Here is a 19,265-nt window from a genome sequence, read left to right as displayed (position 1 = left end):
CCCCGCGGCCGCTGCGCACAGCCCTGCCCGCTACGTGCGCGGTGCCAACGTCTGCTGCAGGCGGCCGCGCGCCCCGGGACAGCCGGGCTCTGCCAGGCTGGTGTGGTTTTCCTGCACGTGTCGGTGTTGTGCTGAACGGGCAGGTGTTTCACAGCCAGAAACCTGTCGCGTTGGGGAATTGCTTCTCGGTGTGTGCGCGGCTCTGTGAGGGCGAGCCGGTAGCAGCAACACACGCTTAGGTTCCAGGACACCCCGGAGAGAAAGGCGGTGTTGCCGTTTAGCAGGTGTGTGCAGAGCAGGGAAGTGGTTTGTTCCGATGATCCAGGCGTGATTCCGGGCCCTTTTGTCCTTGAAACCTTAGTCCCTTTCTCCTTCAAGGTGTGCAGCGGGAGCTTTTCGTGCCGCCACCCTTGCCGTCCGCATGGCGCGTGGTGCAGGGAGGAAGGCTGCAGGCTGCTGCGCTGGGGCTCGCGCTGCAGGTGCCCGAGTCCTAGACGCCGTGGGGCAGAGGGGCCCCCTCCGTCAGGAGGGGTCCCGGGTTTGCGAGCACTGCCATTGCCCCTGCAGGGATTCGAGTGAAAGGTTGGCGCCGTTCACAGTTTGGGCACCACAAGGAAGCCAGTGTGGACGGGGTTTTCCCTTGCAGGGTGGCTGTGGAAGCAAAGATGGTATGCATAAAGTTGTACAGCGCGGTAGGAAATCAGTAAGGCAGATGGCTAATAAAGCCCTTAAATGCCTTTTGATGGCTTTGGGGTGGAAGGGAGCGGATAAATAACCTAGCGTGCTCGCAGTGGGCATGATGGAAGATAAATAGCAGTCAGTTCCATTTACAACTGCTCTAAGTATGGGTGTCATAAGGAGAGAGCAGCTGGCAGGGGGTATCAGCTCTCAGCAAGAACATAGGAAGGGCCTGCAAGAAGAAAATCCTGGGGAGCTCTCTCGTTTGGGCAGGCAGGACGTGTGGATGGCTGGGGACTGGCTGGTGTAGCCAAGTGTTAACAGTCCGTAGGCAGACAGGGATGAATAAGAGCTCTTATTTTCTGCATTTCTTCTTTATCTGTTTGGAGAGTTGATCAGTGGTGCCTGTTAATTGGATTTCCCTGTCAATCCTCCTTATTTGCCTTTTAGCTGTGACCAGTCTGAGTGATATAAACTGCTCTTGTTTCTTCTCTGCAGATTTCTGCTCCAGTCCCTGGAAGACCTGGACAACAGTTTAAGGAAACTCAGCTCCCGTTTGTTTGTGGTACGAGGGCAGCCCACAGATGTCTTCCCAAGACTCTTTAAAGTAAGAGAATAAACTTAATTTTCTAAAACATAGTCGGGGGGAAAAAAAGCCCTACTGTAAATGGTATCCTTGTTTTCACTCCCTAGTATCTGTTAGTTGTTAGAGAACCACCAGCTTCTCCTTTACTGCTATCTGTAGTGGTGAGCTTAGAAGCCAGATATGCTCTTACATTCAGATTTCCACAGAAGTTTAGTAGTCCAGAGTAACCTACTCTCTGAATGCGTGAGCTTTGCTTTTGGGACAGTGGCCCTTGCCTGTGTTTTTGCGAGTCAGTTTTCACTGGGCTGCACCATAGCCAGTGATTCCCCTCTGTGGAGAGTTCCTTCTCTTCTGGAAACTTTCAGTGTGTTGCTTCTACTTGAGAAAACTGCCATGTCTGTACACCTTTACAGACATCCAAGGAAGCATTTTGATCTACACATGAGCTGCACATAAAGCTCTGTGTTATAAATCAAAAATTCAGAAGCTTATACGTAACTTAAATAAGTTACATATATATAACTCTTATTCCTTTCCATATATAACTCTTACTTCTTTCCTGCTTCCATTCAAGTTTAGTTGTTGTTTTGTTTTATTTGGTTGTTTTGTGGTTGTTTCAGTAGCAGAAGGTGTTGGTTCAGGTATCTTGAAGATGTACTGTTTAGGATTGTGGAAGATGCAGTGACCTCAGGGCCAAAGATGGATTAGTGGGATACATTTCTGAAGTGATAGAGAGCTGCAGTGCTGCAGACTGGGAGGAGAGAGGCTGACAAGAGGACAGTTATCCCTGCATACCAAAATTCCTCAGGCAGTGAAAGTCTCTGACTCATTCCTCTCCATCCTTGTTCTCAAATTATGTTCATTGTTGCCTTTGAAGCCTTCTGACAGCCACTTCGCTGGAGGGACAATGCCAAAGGAGGAGAATATGGTTCTCCAGACTCTTATGAGATGAATTTGTTGTGGAGATGGTACCTTGCCTTATGTTTTATAGAATGGTGTCCCCAAAGCCTGCTGTAGACCACCTTCTAGAGGGGTGTCCTGCATCTATACCCTCCTGCTGTATATGGTCACACTAAAATTTTCTCTGGAGGGGGACAGTACTGGGAAGGAATCAGTTGCAGGTCAGAAAGTGCAGCACTGTTTATTTTGGCTCCTGCATGTTAACACAAGACACAAATAATTTATGTGCTGCTCTAAGCCTTTTTACAATCTGGATTATTTTTATCTTTGATCTGTAAATAAGTTCTGGCTATTTGTGGTCCTTGACAGGATAATTAAAATTCTGCAGGAGAAAAATACCCATTCTGTTCAAAGACCAGAAAGTAGTTGTCAGAACTGGTTGCAGGGTTTTGGGGTTTTGTTGATGCTTTTTTTGAGAGATGATGGTAGAGTCATCCAGAACCAGTTTGTTTTGATTAGGCAGAATGGATGGATATTTTAGATGTGCTGTAACAGAACTAAAGAGCATGTTCTTTATGCTACTACAAGGAGAATGTGTGGCTTTTATGGGAATCCAGGCCCTTGCAGAGCTGCCACGTTGAAGACTGGATGCTGGACAAATAAGAAAGACAAGGCTCTATGGTTATACTTAGAATTTATTGGGCCTATTCTTGGACGAGCATCACACACAGCTGGAGTGGCTCTGGCAAAGGTGATCACAGCCCCTGAGGAATGCAGCCCGAGCAGAGCATGGATGTGGGAAGGAGAAGAGTTTGAGCATCGGGCCCTGTCTGCCCGTTCTGCAATGGTCTTATCCTGAAAGTGTCACTGCCAGCCTTAAATGGACATTTTCATTCCCTTCTATACAGGCAGTAATGTATGTTCTTTGAGACCAAACCCATCTCTTCCGTGCACTCAAGCTGGTATTATCATTTTTAAAGGAAAAGATTAACAAGAATTTGTTAAATCGCATTTTAGTAGGAGAGCCAGGCAGGCCCCGGATCGTGTTTGTGTAACTCGGGACTTGCGGGTTCTGCCATGTTCTCGTTTTGGAAAAAGAGTAGAGGACACTTCTGAAATGTGCATTCAGTGATACACAGCTGTTTTCATTCTCTCTCCTTCCATACAGTAATTTTAATACTGAATCTGGAAGAGTTTAGAAAGGAAGGGAGGCTTCTAATAGTTGTTTTCTACCTCTAAATTACCTTCTCTATTTTTGGCATTTGTGTAAAATGTACTGCAACAAACTAATTGGATCTGTTCTTTGCTTGTTTGTTTTTGTGTATTTCTGATGCCCCTCAGGTCTGATTTTGAGCTGGAAGAGACTGTCCTGTGCATACAGAGGTGACCTTCATAGTTGTATGAAGGCGCTTGCTTTTGTTTTTGTTTTCTTGCGTGTCTGTAGAATTTTGGCCTGTGTCTGCCACCACTTCTGCTCAGCATAACTGTGGGCTGCAGCTCTGCGTGACAGATGTGTCAGGAGGGTCGCTGTGGAAACCATTTAACCTCCTCTTATAGGATTCATTTTCTGAAGAAAACTAGGCCATAGACTTTGAGAGCAAACTGTGCTCTGGGAAAGCCTGCAAGAGGCTGAAAGCTATTTCATAAGGCTTATTTCATGTAATCTGTAAAGGATCTATTAAAGGTGTCAAGACACAGAATAGGTTCATAGCCTGGCAAGGGTGAAAGAAATTCCCACCTGTAGGAAGTTTAATAATTTAAATCAGAACTGTAGTATCATCTTCTACTGTTCTGAGAAGAAAAGTCTACTCATTCTTTGAGCCAACCAAGCCATCCTTTATCCTGAATTTTGCACTGCCATGTTCCTTGCTGATAGGGTTGGGTATTGATCCTCTATTATGTGACAGCTTTAAAAAGACATCAGGTGGAAAAATCAGAGCTTACTCATTACTCAATGATAATGATCAACTCTCCACATAATAAGTAGTTTTCTGAGCTGAACCTGCATTAAAAAAAATTCCCTGAAATGCTTTTTCTGCAAATGCTGGTACCGATGGTAGGTTCACTTTCTGACAATGTGGGTAGCAAAACAAGATGCTTTTAAGGCTTGGTGACTGAGCTGTGACCTAAAATGAGGGGTTATGGAGAAGAACTCAAATTTCCTTCTATGTATTTTAAACCTGTCTTACAGGAGTTTGCAGAGCAGATACCATGTCTGCAAGAGCTTCTAAAGTTGTTGATTCACCAGTTATCTTGACTCTAACCTGCTCTTCTCACAGGGACTATATCTGTACTCCCATCATTTAATATTGCCTGGAAGGGTTTCCTGCCTTCTTTAGCAGTTGTACCCTTTCGAGACCATCCTGTGCTCGACAGCTGCGTGCACTTTGTTTCTTGCAGGAATGGGGAGTGACTCGCCTCACCTTTGAGTACGACTCGGAGCCCTTTGGGAAGGAGAGGGACGCCGCCATTGTCAAACTGGCCAAGGAGGCTGGCGTGGAGGTGGTGATAGAAAACTCCCACACGCTGTACGACCTGGACAGGTACGGGGCGAGCGAGGGCGGGGGTGCTGCCCAGGCGAGGCCGAAGGCTTCCCGCCTCCTCGGCGCGGCGGTAGCCGCGCCTGGAGCTCGGTAGCCTCATCCCCTGTGAGCCTGGATGGTGCTGACGAGGTTACTCTGCATGCTCACCCTTCTGGTGAGAGCACGTCAGAGTGCTGACAGGGACGGGAATGGAAGGAAAGGTGTTGCCTCGGGCTAATTAAACTCTGTACTTCAGTCATTTAAGCTGGCTGGCTGTCCTATTTATTGATTGCTGTCCCTGAACTTTTTCTCCCTACATAGGCTGCTTTTTTCCATTTCAATGAGATAAAAATAGTCAAGCTGTTGTCTCAAACAGGCTATGAAGGCACTTTTTTTAACTGATGGATGTGCCAGTACAGCTTTGAGACATAGAATAAGATTGTCTGGGGCAAATTTATCTTATTTTAAAAATTGAATGTCTTGTTTTTGTTATGTATTTGCTGTGCAGTAGTCTTTGTATTTACTCTGAAACTTTTTTCAGCCATGACTTTGCAGCATACTTGACCTCAGCCGTATTTCAGTCTTACAGGTTGCTTGTTTTTCTTGTTGTTTTGTTTATTTGTTTTCCTTTGGCTGATTGGTGCCAACCATGTTAAAAGCAGCTTTTCTCCTCTAAGTCTGTTGTACCCATAAAGTCCTATCAGAAGTAGCTTTTTGCAGTTTAGCACATGATGTGTGGGAATGTTTGGAGGTTTTCTTGAACCAGTCTCTTGAGTGGACGTTGCTCTCCCATTTTTGCATTAGAAGAGACTATGAACTCTTGCTTCTTCCTCAGTTCTTCTGTATCCCTCATACTTCCTTGTGTCATCTTTGTCTCTTCCAGGCTAGAAAATCATAGATTACTTATTCTGCAGGTGGAATCTGTTGCTCATCTCTTCTAATCTTTGTCACTTTTCTTAATAGTTCTCTGCTTCTTGAGATGGAGAATAGAGGTGAAAACTAGCTGGTGTTCAAGTTGTAGGAGCATAACGGATTTATACAGTGCTGGAGAGTTTTCTGTCTTCTACTAGTTGCTACCATTCTGTTGCTTTTGAGCACTGCTAAATATTCAACTGATGTTTCAGGGTTTCCTTCTGAAATGGCCACAACTAGTGGAGAGTCCGTTACTGTATAAGTAAAGCTAACACTGTAAAGTAATGCAAACATAAAAACAACATTACTAGCACATAGATTTGAGATGTTTTTCTCAGTTGGTCACGTGGTAGATAGGGAAGTTCTTCAGTTGCCTTTCGTTTTGATCTATCTTGGAGTAGCTTATGTAATTAAACTTAATCAACTTGCCCTTCATTGACCCTTCCTGATAACACAGAAGAAATTTCAAGAAGCTCAGGTCCTAACTCAGCTGTGTGTGGGATTTCTCCTTCTGTTAGAAAAATGTATTCCTACTCTTCCCTGTCACTCAGCAGGAATTTTCTGTCTGCAAGGACTTTTCCCTTTATCACAAGTCATCTGGGTTTCTTCAAGAATTTTCAGTGGGCCGCCTTGTCAGATGTCTTTTGAAAATCTAGTTAGAGTTCATCAACTGACTCTCCCTTTGCCTCATGTCCAAAGATGGCTAATAGTGTGGGGGTTTTGTTTGTTTGTTTGTTTGTTTTTTGAGGCACCAGCTTGCCTTGACTCTCCAGTGAGTGTGTTGTATTTACCTGTACATTCCCTGATTCTAGTGTTATTTTCTACCAGTTTGCCTAACACAGGTATCAGGCATTCTATTCTGTGGTCTCACTAATGCTCCTGAATGAATTTTTAAAATCTGCAGTCATTCTTGCTGGTTTTTGATAGTATTTTCACAGACTCACAGAGTGGTTGAGGTTGGAAGGGACCTCTAGAGATCATCTAGTCCGACTACCCTGCACAAGCAGGGACACCCAAAGCACGGGGCACAGGGTCACATCCAGGCAAGCTGCTACTGCAAGTATATTAAATAGATGTAAGCCATCGTCATGGTTGGAGTAGGCTGGTGATTAAATAACACTTTCAACTAGATCCTGCCCGGTGCCTAGGATGAAATTATGAATTGCTTCTCTTTCTTGTGGTTCTTCATTAATTGCTCCGTGGAAGCCATTTATGGCAGGCCTTGAAGTGTGACATTTACCCACTGTATGTGGTTGAAGTCTCCTGTTCTGTGGTAGTGTATTTCTAATACTGCATTTCTCCAAAAGCTTGTCAGACCAAGCATGTTGCCCTACAGGCTTACTATCCAACCTTTATGTCAAAGTATGTGTTATCCTTATGCCCAGCCTACTTTTTTCTCTATGTAATTTGTAACCCAGTGTTGGTGTCTTCTCATCTTCCTTTAGCCAGTTTTCCAATGATAGTCAGGCCTGGTTTTAAACAAATAGTCTGATATTTCACTTCTAGCTCTGTGATTCTGGTAGTCTCTCTCTCTTCCTCAGCAGTGCGTCCCTGCTACTGTCAGCAGCAGCTCCTTTCTAACATTTACTAAGAACCTGTTCAGTTAGCTTGTGAATTTGGCCACTTTTATGCGAAGTAGCAAGGTCTCAATGTGCTTCTCTTTAGCACTGCTGACACAGCTGTATGATGATCAGAGCTTCTCTCCGCCCTCTGTCCCAAAGCAAGGAAAAAACAAACAAACAGCATCAGTGTTGGAAAATACTCCCTGAAAAAAATACCTTAGAATTCCCAGTCAGCATTACCTGTGTTCAGATTGTGGAAGTCAGACAGCAAAGATAATCTTGTAGGTAGCAGCTTAGCCTGCTCAAAGTCTTTATTTGACAGTTACTCTGCCTGACAAGATCCAGCTGGCAACTTGTTCCCTCCTTTTTCTGGATCTCTGTGGTTTCCCTTCCTGAGGATCTAATGCCTCTGCAGCCTGCTCGCTGGTGGCAGCATCGTGGTTTCCATAATCCTGGGCAGCCTGGGTCCTGCTGGGCAGAAGGGAGCCCCGGGAGCTTTTCCAATATGCCTCAGGAACTGTTTCATACCCGGCATTTTAGCATATGGTTGAAAATATAAATAGATGCTTTTTAATAGGAGTGTGTACTGACTTAAATGAACCAAGCTTGGGGGAAGTTTGCATATCCTGGTAGCTTTGTAATAGATATCCCATAGCAAAAACTGTTTTGTTTTCCATCTAAAAAGTTTCTGACTTCTGTCTATTGAATCACATTACCCTCGCTGGGTATTACCCAAGGGTGTTACCCTTGCATGGTGATATAGCATCAGGTGTTTTTTCCCTGCATTGCTATTTAGCCCATGATCGAGGCACTCTGTTTTCCACCCACTTTCGTGTGTGTGATTTGGTGGGAGTGGAATAGTTGGTCCTTTGTCCAGTGCCTGCTTTGTGGCATATCTGCCAGTTATCCTCCACCTCCTCTGTGACTCTGAAGAAAAGCTGCTTCTCTCATGTGTGCACAGCCCTACACGAGCCCTCTGGAGAAAGGATTTAGCCCTTGGCAGCTTATGCAATTGTTCTGAGCTAGCTAAACAGTATATGTGAATCGGTGGCCTGGTGCAGTGCGGAGCAGCCTGCTCGCCAGTGCTGGCAGCCAGCTCTTCTGCACAGGAAGACGCGGGCGGGAATGCATTTGGTCTCCTGACAGAATGGGGCCCTGGCATTTGCGAGCTGAGATGTCATGTTGGTGAGGAAAGCAGCTTTCTCCAGACAGCTGATCGTCCCCCTGGGGCACTGCCACGGAGGCTTGACTCAGAAAGCGGTGCCTGTGGGGGTGTGGTTGGAAATCTGCAGATGCTGCGTGTGGTGGGTGGCTGCAGGACAGCGGGCAGCCCTCGCAGTGCCAGAGCTGTGTTTGGGCAGGTTGTGGCTGCTCTCTGTCTCAGGGTAAAGGGCTGTGCGATAATCAAAAACATATGGGCACTGTCAGATAATGCTGCGCAGCAAAGCACTGGTCAGGTAGCATCACAATTTTACATGTGCTCGCTGATAGCAGGAAGATTAGGTGTTGTGTGATGAATAAAGCAGCTCTGCTCTTCTGTGTTGTTATTCCAGTTTTGGAAGGTTTGATCCAATTACGGTCTGTTAGCAAAAGCTTTAGCTGTGGATCTCAGACATGATATAATACTGTGTATCTTGGAATGAGGAGCAGCATAAGCAGCTCTGTGGAAGAGGGCTGAGAAAGGAGGTTGTGGTAAAGCAGCGGCTTCTCCTGCCCTTCTGCATCTCAGGGCAAACACTGCAGCCCTGTCACGTTTTCCTCTCAGCATGCTGAACTCCTCTGAAAACACGCTGCCTGTCTCAAGTGTTTGCTGTAAGTGAAAAGGCCTCGTTTTCCCTTCAGCAGCCCCTGTGAGCTGATGGTCTTGTTTGGTGGTCCCAGGCTTCAGAGCAAGTATCAGGAACGTTTTGGTGGGCAGTATTTGTGAGAGCTTAACGTGATCTCTTAACATCCCTGGTGTGGTACACAGAGACAACCAGCCAAGAAAGCCTGTCTCTAAAGGTTTAGGAGATGCCCTCTGGTATGAGGGTTGTCTCATAGCATGGAAGAGTACAAGAGGGTGCTGAGCCACGCAGTAATTGTGTTTAGTCTTACACTAAACTTACTGATCTTTGTGTTCTCTGTACACCCTTATAACCCACACTGTCCTTCCCCCGCTCATTAGTGTCTTTTTCTCCCAATGTGCACAGTTTATTGTGTAGAAAAATCAGAAGAAGCTGCAGGAGGCTCCGTTTGGACTCTCTTTAACCTTGCTGCCTCTCTTAAAGCCCCCTTGGTGCTCGCACAGGGCCTGGGCTCGCACAGGGCCTGGATGGAGGCGGCGGCGGGGCCGTGCGGAGCGAGGCCTGCGCCATGTGGCGGAGCGGGAGCGAGGTCAGCACAGAGCACACGTGTGCCAGGGCTGGCCAGCCCGCGGCCCGTGTCGCTCCTCCTCCCTACACGTGCCGTGCTGGGGGAAGGGGAAGGCACATGGCGCCCGCGATGGCTGCCTGGAGCCCGGCCCCTTGCGTAAGCTGCCGGCTGGCGGCCGGGGAAGGCTGCTCGTGTGGGAGCTGCAGCGTGGCCGCCTCAGCTTTATGTAATGCTGGCGGCCCCGTGCTGCCTGCTTTGCTGTTAACTCCTTCCCCTCTGCGGGAGCACGGGTTAAAAATACCCCGGGGAGACCTGCCGCTGCCAGGAGGTTTCTCTGAGGCTTCTCTAATCAGTGTCCTGGGAAGATAAGGCTGCTGTGCGGTCTGTCAGGTTGTGGGTACTTAGGGATGAAGAGGGCAGGGAGCTGTGAGCATCTTGCTGCCGTGAGCTGACAGGTCTGCTCTGCTCCTGAGCTTACGGGGCTAGGGGGGAAGGGGGATTTCTCTAAGCATGGGAAGAATGACGCAGACTGGGATTTGTGTCCTCTGAGGTTGGTGGAGGAGGGGACAGTCGCAGTGGGACTAGCGGTGTTGGGAAGGGAGGAAGTAAGGACAGGGACAGGCGGGGATATCCCCTGGGCTGGGGAGGAGCACGTGCAGGTCTGGGGTTTGTCATCCTGGGGAGAGAGAGCAATCAGATATTGCAGGGGGATTGAGGTGAAGAGCTCTGGGAGAGAAATGGTGGGAAGCCCAATTCAGCTGCTTTCTTGTATTTTTCATGGAGATGGATTAATATGTTCATTCGTTTATTAGTATGGATTTTTGTTTGTTTTGCTTTGTTTTTTTAATTCCTTTTTAGGGCCTCATCATGAGAAACCCAGATCTGTACAGGATTTCTGTACTGGAAGTGAAAGACTGCTAGGAGCTGGATACAGTTTGACTGTTATTCCCTTGTCTCTTCTGTGGGAGCAAGGCTGTGTTGTAAATGTCATCTCATTTATTTTGTCTCCAGAATAATTGAGCTGAATGGCCACAAACCGCCCCTCACCTACAAGCGCTTCCAGGCTATCATTAGCCGTATGGAGCTCCCCAAGAAGCCAGTGAGCAGCATAGTAAGTCAGCAGATGGAAACGTGTAAAGTGGAAATACAGGAGAACCATGACGACGTGTTTGGAGTCCCGTCCCTGGAGGAGCTGGGTATGTGTTAAGGGTGAAGGTAAGGGTTAACTGCCAGCAGAAACGGGCTCCACTGCAACGTGTTCCTGATGGCTGGCATGCACCCAGGACAACTCCAGTGTTCCCATCTGACCTCGGTTGCCCCTAGCTGTGGAAGCAGCACTTGATTGTTAGAGACTGCTGGAGTCTGTGAAAACAGACTGCTGCCCCTAGCACTGCAGCCATACTGAGGGCAGCGTCCCCGTTAGCGCTGCTGTCAAACGCTCCACGGCTGTGCTAGTGCTCTCTCTGCCACTGAGAGCACGTAACCAGTGTTATCAGTGTCTCGTGTCCACACCAGCTGGTTGCTTCTTGTTACAGTCTCTGGCGGGTTTCGTAATGGACCTGAAGAGGTGAGCTGACCATGTGCCAGCCTCAGATCACTCGCTTGTTCCCAAGCAGCACCAGTTTGGGAGCTTAATGAGAGCAGAGATACTACCAAAACTACTTTCATCCATCCTGCTAGGCCTTCTGGTTCTTGGGAAGTCAGGGTTTGCTTCATCCTTCCTAGATGCTTTTGGTAAATTTTCCTCCTTGGAGAAGGAGGATGAATAGAGTGGTGCCGTGAGGCCTATATCAAGGATATGAATTTAAATGCAAGGAAACTAAGGGTTAATGCAGAATACTGCCTGCATGCCTATGATGCTGGAGCCTTACTGCCAGGTTCTTGAGAGTCAGCACCTTGGTACCTTGAGGCACAATTGAAGCAGTCTTGGAAAAGGAGGTCTTCACAACAGGAGGGTTACAGTCCTTGGCAGATCACTTTTCACTAATGTCTGACCTAATACATGCAACCTTACAGTGCTCTGCTTGTCGCCAGGGGAGGCCCTGCTATGAGCCTAGAGCAGTGCATTGGTTCTGGAAACTAATGAAATGCAGCTCTTCAGCACTATTCCTGCACCCACCTTGTGTCAGAAGAACAGGAGCCCTTAGCAGACTCTTTAGTGAGTTGCTGGTATTTTGTAGCTGGATATTTTGTAAGTCAAACATTTGGGGCAGATATTCTCTTAGCCAAACCTTCTGCCCCTTAGAGCAGAGCCCTGTGGGAAACACTGAATCACAAGGGTACCAGTGAGTGAGCAATGGGGGATGAAGTCCTCGAAAGGCTGTGTGAAGCATTGCAGGGACAGGCTCTTGTTCTGCAGTGCTGTGAACAGATTTTCCCCATACTCCAAATGCCTGCTGTAGGACTAGAGCAGTAAGTCTGCCATGTTAGGTAGCTCAACTAAATGCTCTAGTATTCAGCATGTATTGCTTTACTCGTGTTTGAATTTCGTTTGTATATTTGTCTAGAATTCAAATCATACCAAATCCTTTCCCTCAGGTTTCCCCACAGATGGCCTTGCCCCTGCAGTTTGGCAAGGAGGGGAGACAGAAGCCTTGGCACGACTGGATAAACACTTGGAAAGAAAGGTAATCCATGTTATTTAAGTGGTCATTTCTTCAAGCAGTAGCCTAAATTAAAAATGTTGACATTGGCCATCATCCTTTCGTGTTTTTTTTTTTTTTTTTTTTTCCCTCTCTCTCTCTCCTGTCAGCAATGCCTTCCCCTGCAGTGGGGACTCTGATGCTGATGCAGCTCACCCCATCTTGGCTTGTATGTAGAGCCAGGAGCTCCCCTTCTGGGCTACATGAAACCCAGAGAAGTAGAGCTGTGTAATAACTGTGGTGATGTGAGATGGGACTCTCTCTTTCCTATCGCTCCTTTCATTTCATTTAGAGGAATGCAGACTTGGAGTATCTCCTATAAAGTTGCTTGGTCCATGCCTCACGTTGCATACCATCTTCTCTAGTCTGTGTGAGGCATTGGTAGGGGTATGTGCTCATAAAAGAATTCCTTCCTAGTGTACGTCTGCCTTGGCTCTTTCACTGATTGGAATTCCTTTAGCCCCTAGCTGAAATACCAGATCTCTTCTATGGTCTTTGCCATCATAGTGTTCATAAGGCAAAAAAGTATTAGAGCAATGAAATGTGCTCTTTGTGGAGAGGTATGACTTAGGTTTTAGCTGTTTGTGTCTTTTTAATACCAGATAGCTTGGTGATTGGTGTAGGACTCACAGTATAAATTTTGGTATTGGAGAAGGAACAAACCTTCAGCATCAATGGCAAAACAGGGAGCTCTGAGCTTCCTTACATGATCTCATTCCACACACTAAACAAGATGGGCGTGATTGGACCTTAACAATTGCATTACCATGTGTCCCTAGAAGATCTCAGGGTTATTAGCTAAGGCATGCAATGCAAATCCAGTCCTTTCCTGGGCCAGAATGACTTGAATTAGCATGTGGGGGCTGGAATTGCCCAGGGCAGATCTCCCAAAGCGGTGATTGGAAGTGAATAGAAGAGACCCGAGTGACCTCACCGCCTTCAGAGAGGCCTGTTCATTGCAGTGTCTGACAGGTTTGGTTTTCTTTGCCTTGTTTCTCCTGAATATGTCTAGGCATGGGTTGCAAATTACGAACGACCAAGGATGAATGCCAATTCACTGCTGGCCAGCCCGACAGGACTGAGTCCCTACCTGCGTTTCGGCTGCTTGTCCTGCCGCTTGTTTTATTACCGGCTCTGGGAGCTCTATAAGAAGGTAAGACAAAAGCAAATCCAAACATGTTCATCTGGAGAGCAGGATGGGTTTGAGCATGGCAGGATTTTATCTCCTAAAGAGTGTGGCAGGAGCTGCAGAAGTTGCTGTTGTCTGCTTTGTGTCTGACCCTTGAGCAAAGCTTGTTTCTGCTACAGAAGAGGTTCTTGGGTGTAAAAAGGGGACTCTGCTGTGTGCAGTTGAGCAGACTGCTGTCTCAGATCTGCTGATGCTGTGCTTCAGCCTGGACTCCTGGATCATCAGCTATTTGGAGCTTTTTATTGTTAGTTGCTGTTGGTGGTTCAGATCGCTTTTGTTGTATGGCATGAGCGAAAACTCACGAGCTACATTACAAGCTGGAGTTTCTGGTAAAGTATGAACTGAAATAGAACTCCATTGTGGCAGCTGCCAGTAACTGTTGGGAATCTTGTTGGGAATCGTGTGCATGAATGTATGGATGGCTTACAGCACAACCTAATGAAGCCACCCTCCCCTCTCTGACTCCTCTTGTTGTCCCCCGCACAGGTGAAGCACAACAGCACGCCCCCCCTCTCTCTGTATGGACAGCTCCTCTGGCGGGAATTCTTTTACACAGCAGCCACCAACAACCCTAAGTTTGACCGCATGGAAGGGAACCCCATCTGCATCCAGATCCCCTGGGATCGGAACCCTGAAGCCTTGGCAAAGTGGGCAGAGGGCAAGACAGGCTTCCCTTGGATTGATGCAATCATGACCCAACTGAGGCAGGAAGGATGGATCCACCACCTGGCCAGGCATGCCGTGGCCTGCTTCCTAACCAGGGGCGACCTCTGGATCAGCTGGGAGTCCGGAGTCAGGGTGAGTCTTGTATTTCCAGAGGCTTGCAGGAGACCGTAAGGAAAGCAAAGTCTCCTTGGCCCTCCCTGCAAGGATGGGAATACAGGTATGGCTTTCACTTGACAAGTTGCACGGAGGAAGATTTGCTAGTGGGCTCTTGGCGTGCCAGCAGCTTGACTTCTTGCTGCCCTCTGCCGTGAGGGTTCTGTAAAGAGAGTCTCCAGTAACCTCTAAGTAAAAATTAGTGGGATCCACATGTAAATATGGGTTGGGGTTGGGGGATTTGTGTGGGCGTGTGTCTGTATGTGGGCGTGTAAAAGTGCTCTCAGCCCATCCATTTTCTTTGCAAGTTCCATGGCTCTTTATAACTGGATCTTTCTCCTCACTGTATAATCCATCACCATGCCCGTCAGGAAAACTCCATGACTGAAATCTGAGTCTAGAGTCTCTCATGGAAAGAGGTAAAAGACCCACCTTTTGGGACACTCCAAGGGTCAGACAGCTCAAAACTATTGAGTATACCTAAGACCTATACCGAAAGGAGGAGGAAAAAAATTATAAAAAAAGTAGAGACATCTTACAAATCTGGAAGTATATTTTAGAATGGGATGTTGAAAGGACAATTTTCATGCATGGATGTGAGTATACTGCTAAAACCTGGGTGCTTACCAAGATATGGGCACGGAGCTCTGGGATCTTCAGAGGTGCTTTTCCTTCTCTTTTGGTCCTTGTTCTTCTGTGCAGCGCTGTCAGCTTTCCAGGGTCAATGCTTTGCACTTCAGAGGTCTCCCAGGTTAGGATCAATACTCAGGGATTGCAGTAACACTAAGCAGTCTGTAGCTGCAGGAGACATTAACCAGCATTTTATTGGTGTGAGCAAACAGTGCCTCCCTGTGTGAAAATGTCAGGAAGCGGGATCTATTGACCAGCTTCAGCCAGCAGGTCACCTCTTTGTTGCTCTTGGCTTCCTCGCTGTCCTCAGATGTCTCGGCATCTGCCATCTGAAAGAGCCTCTTGCTTCCTCCTTCTGCACAGAAGAATTTGTGGCTGCCCTCACTGCCTTTTCTTTCCGTTGCTGCAGGTATTTGATGAGTTGTTGCTGGATGCGGATTTCAGCGTAAATGCAGGCAGCTGGATGTGGCTTTCGTGCAGTGCGTTCTTCCAGCAGTTCTTCCACTGTTACTGCCCCGTGGGCTTTGGACGACGCACGGACCCCAGTGGTGACTACGTTAAGTAAGTAATGTGACCAGAGCTTCCTTCTGGCTTCATCTCCCAGCTGAAGGCGTTAGTAGCTGGTAGGTGCATGACACTTTCTGTGCACTGTGAACCCTGCTCTATAAGTGATGTTGTGCATCGTTTTACCTGTGCCGTAGGCGGTATCTGCCCAAATTAAAGGGCTTCCCTTCACGGTATATCTACGAACCCTGGAATGCTCCGGAGTCTGTGCAGAAGGCAGCCAAGTGCATCATTGGAGTGGACTACCCCAAACCCATGGTGAACCATGCAGAGACCAGCCGGCTGAACATTGAACGCATGAAGCAGATCTACCAGCAGTTGTCACGCTACAGGGGACTGTGTAAGTACTAAGATCTGTGTGAGACCGCCCTTAACACAAGACAAGATGCTGGGAGTGGGTGAAGGATGGAGTGGGTGAAGGATGGAGTAGGTGGAGTAGGTTTCATGATGAAATACATAGCACCACTTGTCCATTCTTCACTTTGGAAAAACTAGGCAGGGTATCCTAAAGGAACATGCTGTGAGATCATGGTGCCTGTGGTCAGCACTGGCTGAGCAGAGCTCTGAACTCATCAGTATCCCCAGTGAGCTGGATATATGTATGGTTGTGTACCGATGGTGTTGACAGTCACTAGATATTTCAACGAGAAGGGCTCTTGTTTTGTTTCCCTAATCCCACCAAGTTCCTTGTTTCTCAACAGTGATCCTCCTATTTCCTTCTCTAGGCTTACTGGCATCGGTACCCTGTGTGGAAGATCTCAGTGGCCAAGTTGCAGACCCAGCTTTAGGGCAGAGCAGCAGTACGAGCACAGGTGGGTTGGAGCTACTTGTCTGCTACAGGGATGGTTTTGTGGGGACTTAGAGGCTGTGGGCAGGAGAGTAAAATTCTCTTCTGATGAGAAAAGGATGTGTAGCTAGGAAAACAGATCATATTCAACTTTAGGCTTTCTTCAGAACTTTATAGTGAGCCTTCTTTTAGGAATCTAAAAGATCTTTAGAAGAGGAATTCACTAAAATGAATGTTTAATCGCCAGTTTAGGATCCTATGCAACTACTTAATGGAAAAGTGCTGGTCAATGTAGGGCTACTTGGATAAAATTAAGCTATTCCCCTAGCAAAGGAGAACACCTTTGGGTTTGTTCTGGAGGTCTCGGTAATCCTACTTTGAATGAAATTTGTCAAAAGTGAACCTTCAAGGAGGCTGTGCCAACACTTCCCTGTGTTTATACAGTGCAATTCTCCTGCCCCAGCTCTGTGGCACATTAGAAACTCAGGGTGTAGCTGTGAGGAGTTCAAGGCTGGAGGAAATGTTGCAATAACTTTTCTTCCTATACAGTGATGAGAGTACCACAATCTGACCAGGCTTCTCCAAAGCGCAAGCACGAGGGAGCAGAAGAGATGTGCACTGAAGAACTGTACAAACGAGCCAAAGTGGGAGGTCTCCCTGCTCCAGACATCCCTGGCAAGAGCTTGTGACTGTGAGTAGTTCCTGCCATGGTCTGGCTCAAATCATCTTGTTTTTTTGACAGTTAAAAAGAACCAGTTAGCAATTTTAATTTACTCCCTGAATTTTAAGGTATAATATTGATGTACTTGAGGGCACGGATGGGGACTGTAGTTTCATAGCTCTGTAATTTGTCAGTGACTGCCCTTCTGGTTGTTCTGGATTTGCTTGGTAAGCTGTTTAACCCATAGTACAGCAGAGTACTTTATTACTAGGGCACAATTAGATATTCTTGGATTTGTTCCTGAAAGTTTTCTTCCCGTTCTACAGAATGGGATTGGAGCCAGATTTGCCCAGGTGGTGAGGATACAGGGTGGAGGAGGGAGCTGGCAGGTGGGTGCTGTTCCTAATCATCCTCCTGAAATGCTCCAGAAAGCTGCAGGGAAGGATCTGGCCGTGTGTTTTGCCAGTTCCCTTTTCACTCTGATGGGGGAATCAAGGCAAACTCTTTTCTCCTTTCTCTTGCAGCCAGCATCAGGCAGCTCACAGATGAAGAGCAAGTGCTGAAGAGATGACAAGAACTGAAGCTGGGACTGTTGCCATGGAGGGAATGGAACTTGAGAGCTGCAACAGAAAACCTGGGGTGTCTCATGTAAATGTGCAATACCAATAGCTGCCACAAAACGGCACCAAATCACTTGTGCTTAGGGATATTTGGCTTTCCGGCATGCCAAATATATTTCTTCTCAGCCAAGCTCAGCCAGCCCCATGTAAAGGGGGCAAGAGCTTTCTATCAACTTGTTCACCTCTGGGTGTATCTTTCTGACAGTGGATCAGTGCGTGTGATTTTGTGCATTGATAAGGAGCTGCATCTCAGAAGTAACGAATGTCCGTTCTCACTGCTGGTACTAGGCAGTGAGGTGGGCCAAGGTTATAGTAGCAGTTGAGGAGGAAGCTTCTAGAATATCAAGAGTAGTATCCATCTAACAGAGAAGTGGAAAATCTCCATGTTTGTTTAGACTGGCAGGGACATAAGTGCTTTCTGAATACATCAGGATCTTACATGTGTAGGATGGAAAATAAATGAAGGGCAATTGTAGCAAATGAACAAACTGCTATGAATGGTTTTTATAATAGAAAGGCACTTAAAGCTGCAGTAGTGAGATTCTTCTGTGGGGAGATTGAGCCATAGTGCTCTTGCCTGGAATGGGCAGCTGGAGAGCAGCTTGATACCGAGGGAGAGAGGCTCAGAAAGAGGATTATTTGTAGAATGAGACCATGACTTGATATGGTTAAAGCAGTCTCCAAGAAACTTGCTGCTGCAAACAGCAAAGGCAGCTACTCTTGGTAGAGGAAACAGTCCTGGGATCTGGCGTCTACTGCCTTTCCTTCTCTGAGCAATAGCTCTTTCAAAGGAAGCTGTCGGGGTCTGGTGTGTAGCCTGTGGAGTGCCTAGTGCTCGTGGAGTGTGGGTTGCACAGCAGCTTCTTGAAGTGAGTCTTCCTTGGGCTCTGTCCATTGTCTGTTCTGTGTGCATGTTTGCTCCCTCCTGTATTAGCTGTATGTGCTGAGTGTGTATCCAGTGTAACTCCAAAGTCTCATACCCTGTGCAACACACTTTCTTGTTCACACATTGATGCTTTATGGTCTAGCAGAACCGCTGTGTAGCTTTCCAGGCTCTTAACCTGCAATATTCCTTGTTATATTCCGTGGCCTTGTCCTGCTGCAGCATGTCATTTCAGCACGGTGCTGCAGAGTGATTCTCCCACCTGAGAGGGCCAGGGAGAGCAGTCCTATAGAAGAGCCTTTGTTTCAGCATTATTTTCAGTAGATAATCCCATGCAATAGGCTACTGTTTGCACTGTTTTCCTCTCCTGTCCAAAGCTCTTCATCTCTACCTGGTGCAGGTAGTGTGTAAGCTTTATCAGCTAATGATTTTCAGAGCATGGGATTTGCTTCTCGCTCTGGGATAGTCAGTTCACAGTTTGGAGCCTATATTTGAACTCAGAACACTAGGGTTGCAAACAGAAACTGACTCAAATATATGAGAAGCTTATAAAGGAGTGGAGGAAGTGGAGTAATTAAGTTTTGTCCAAGAGTTAATTTATGAAGTAGATGAATAACCTTTTCTTCCCACTAGCCTCCCTAGAGCATTTACCACAGATACCCTTTCCTAAGGAAATCCAGTGGCCAGAGTGTCTGAGTAAACAGGAGTTGCTTTTCCTGACTTCTTTCTTCTGTTATTCATGGAGTCTCCCTGGTGAATAACTCAGTGATCCGCATTGCTTGGGTTTTGTCTACTCCAGTCTGAATCCAGACCTTACTCCCACTGTCTGAGGACAGGCAGGGTATAAGGGAAAGGAGAGACCCCCTGTCTTCTGCTGCAGAAAGAAGACATGCAACTTTAGATTACAGAAACTTGACTTCTGTCATTTGGAAAGTTTGATGTTTAGACAATGGTCTGT

At 46.9% G+C, this 19,265-nt stretch overlaps 1 protein-coding gene across 1 annotated transcript; it reads left to right on the top strand.

The window, feature by feature from the left end:
* Nucleotides 1-1,174: 1,174 nt before the first annotated feature.
* Nucleotides 1,175-19,024, top strand: CRY2 (cryptochrome circadian regulator 2). The gene is made up of 11 exons (XM_026045837.1): nucleotides 1,175-1,285; nucleotides 4,565-4,707; nucleotides 10,524-10,708; nucleotides 12,051-12,139; nucleotides 13,167-13,307; nucleotides 13,830-14,141; nucleotides 15,202-15,353; nucleotides 15,494-15,696; nucleotides 16,082-16,168; nucleotides 16,693-16,834; nucleotides 17,329-19,024. The coding sequence occupies exons 3-10, from the start codon at nucleotides 10,591-10,593 to the stop codon at nucleotides 16,830-16,832; spliced, it is 1,242 nt and encodes a 413-aa protein (XP_025901622.1). The 5' UTR covers nucleotides 1,175-1,285; nucleotides 4,565-4,707; nucleotides 10,524-10,590; the 3' UTR covers nucleotides 16,833-16,834; nucleotides 17,329-19,024.
* The last annotated feature ends 241 nt before the right edge of the window (nucleotides 19,025-19,265 follow it).

This window comes from Nothoprocta perdicaria, unplaced genomic scaffold, assembly GCF_003342845.1.
Source record: "Nothoprocta perdicaria isolate Ctin4 unplaced genomic scaffold, notPer1 scaffold_410, whole genome shotgun sequence".
NCBI lineage: Eukaryota > Metazoa > Chordata > Aves > Tinamiformes > Tinamidae > Nothoprocta > Nothoprocta perdicaria.
Note: the sequence above shows the minus strand (reverse complement) of the source record. Positions and strands in the feature narration are given on the sequence as shown.

Coding starts and splice junctions, on each gene's coding strand:
- CRY2 (XM_026045837.1), top strand. CDS start 10,591: ATGGAGCTCCCCAAGAAGCCAGTGAGCAGCATAGTAAGTCAGCAGATG. Junction 12,140..13,166: donor ATAAACACTTGGAAAGAAAG/GTAATCCATGTT, acceptor GAATATGTCTAG/GCATGGGTTGCAAATTACGA. Junction 14,142..15,201: donor GCTGGGAGTCCGGAGTCAGG/GTGAGTCTTGTA, acceptor CCGTTGCTGCAG/GTATTTGATGAGTTGTTGCT.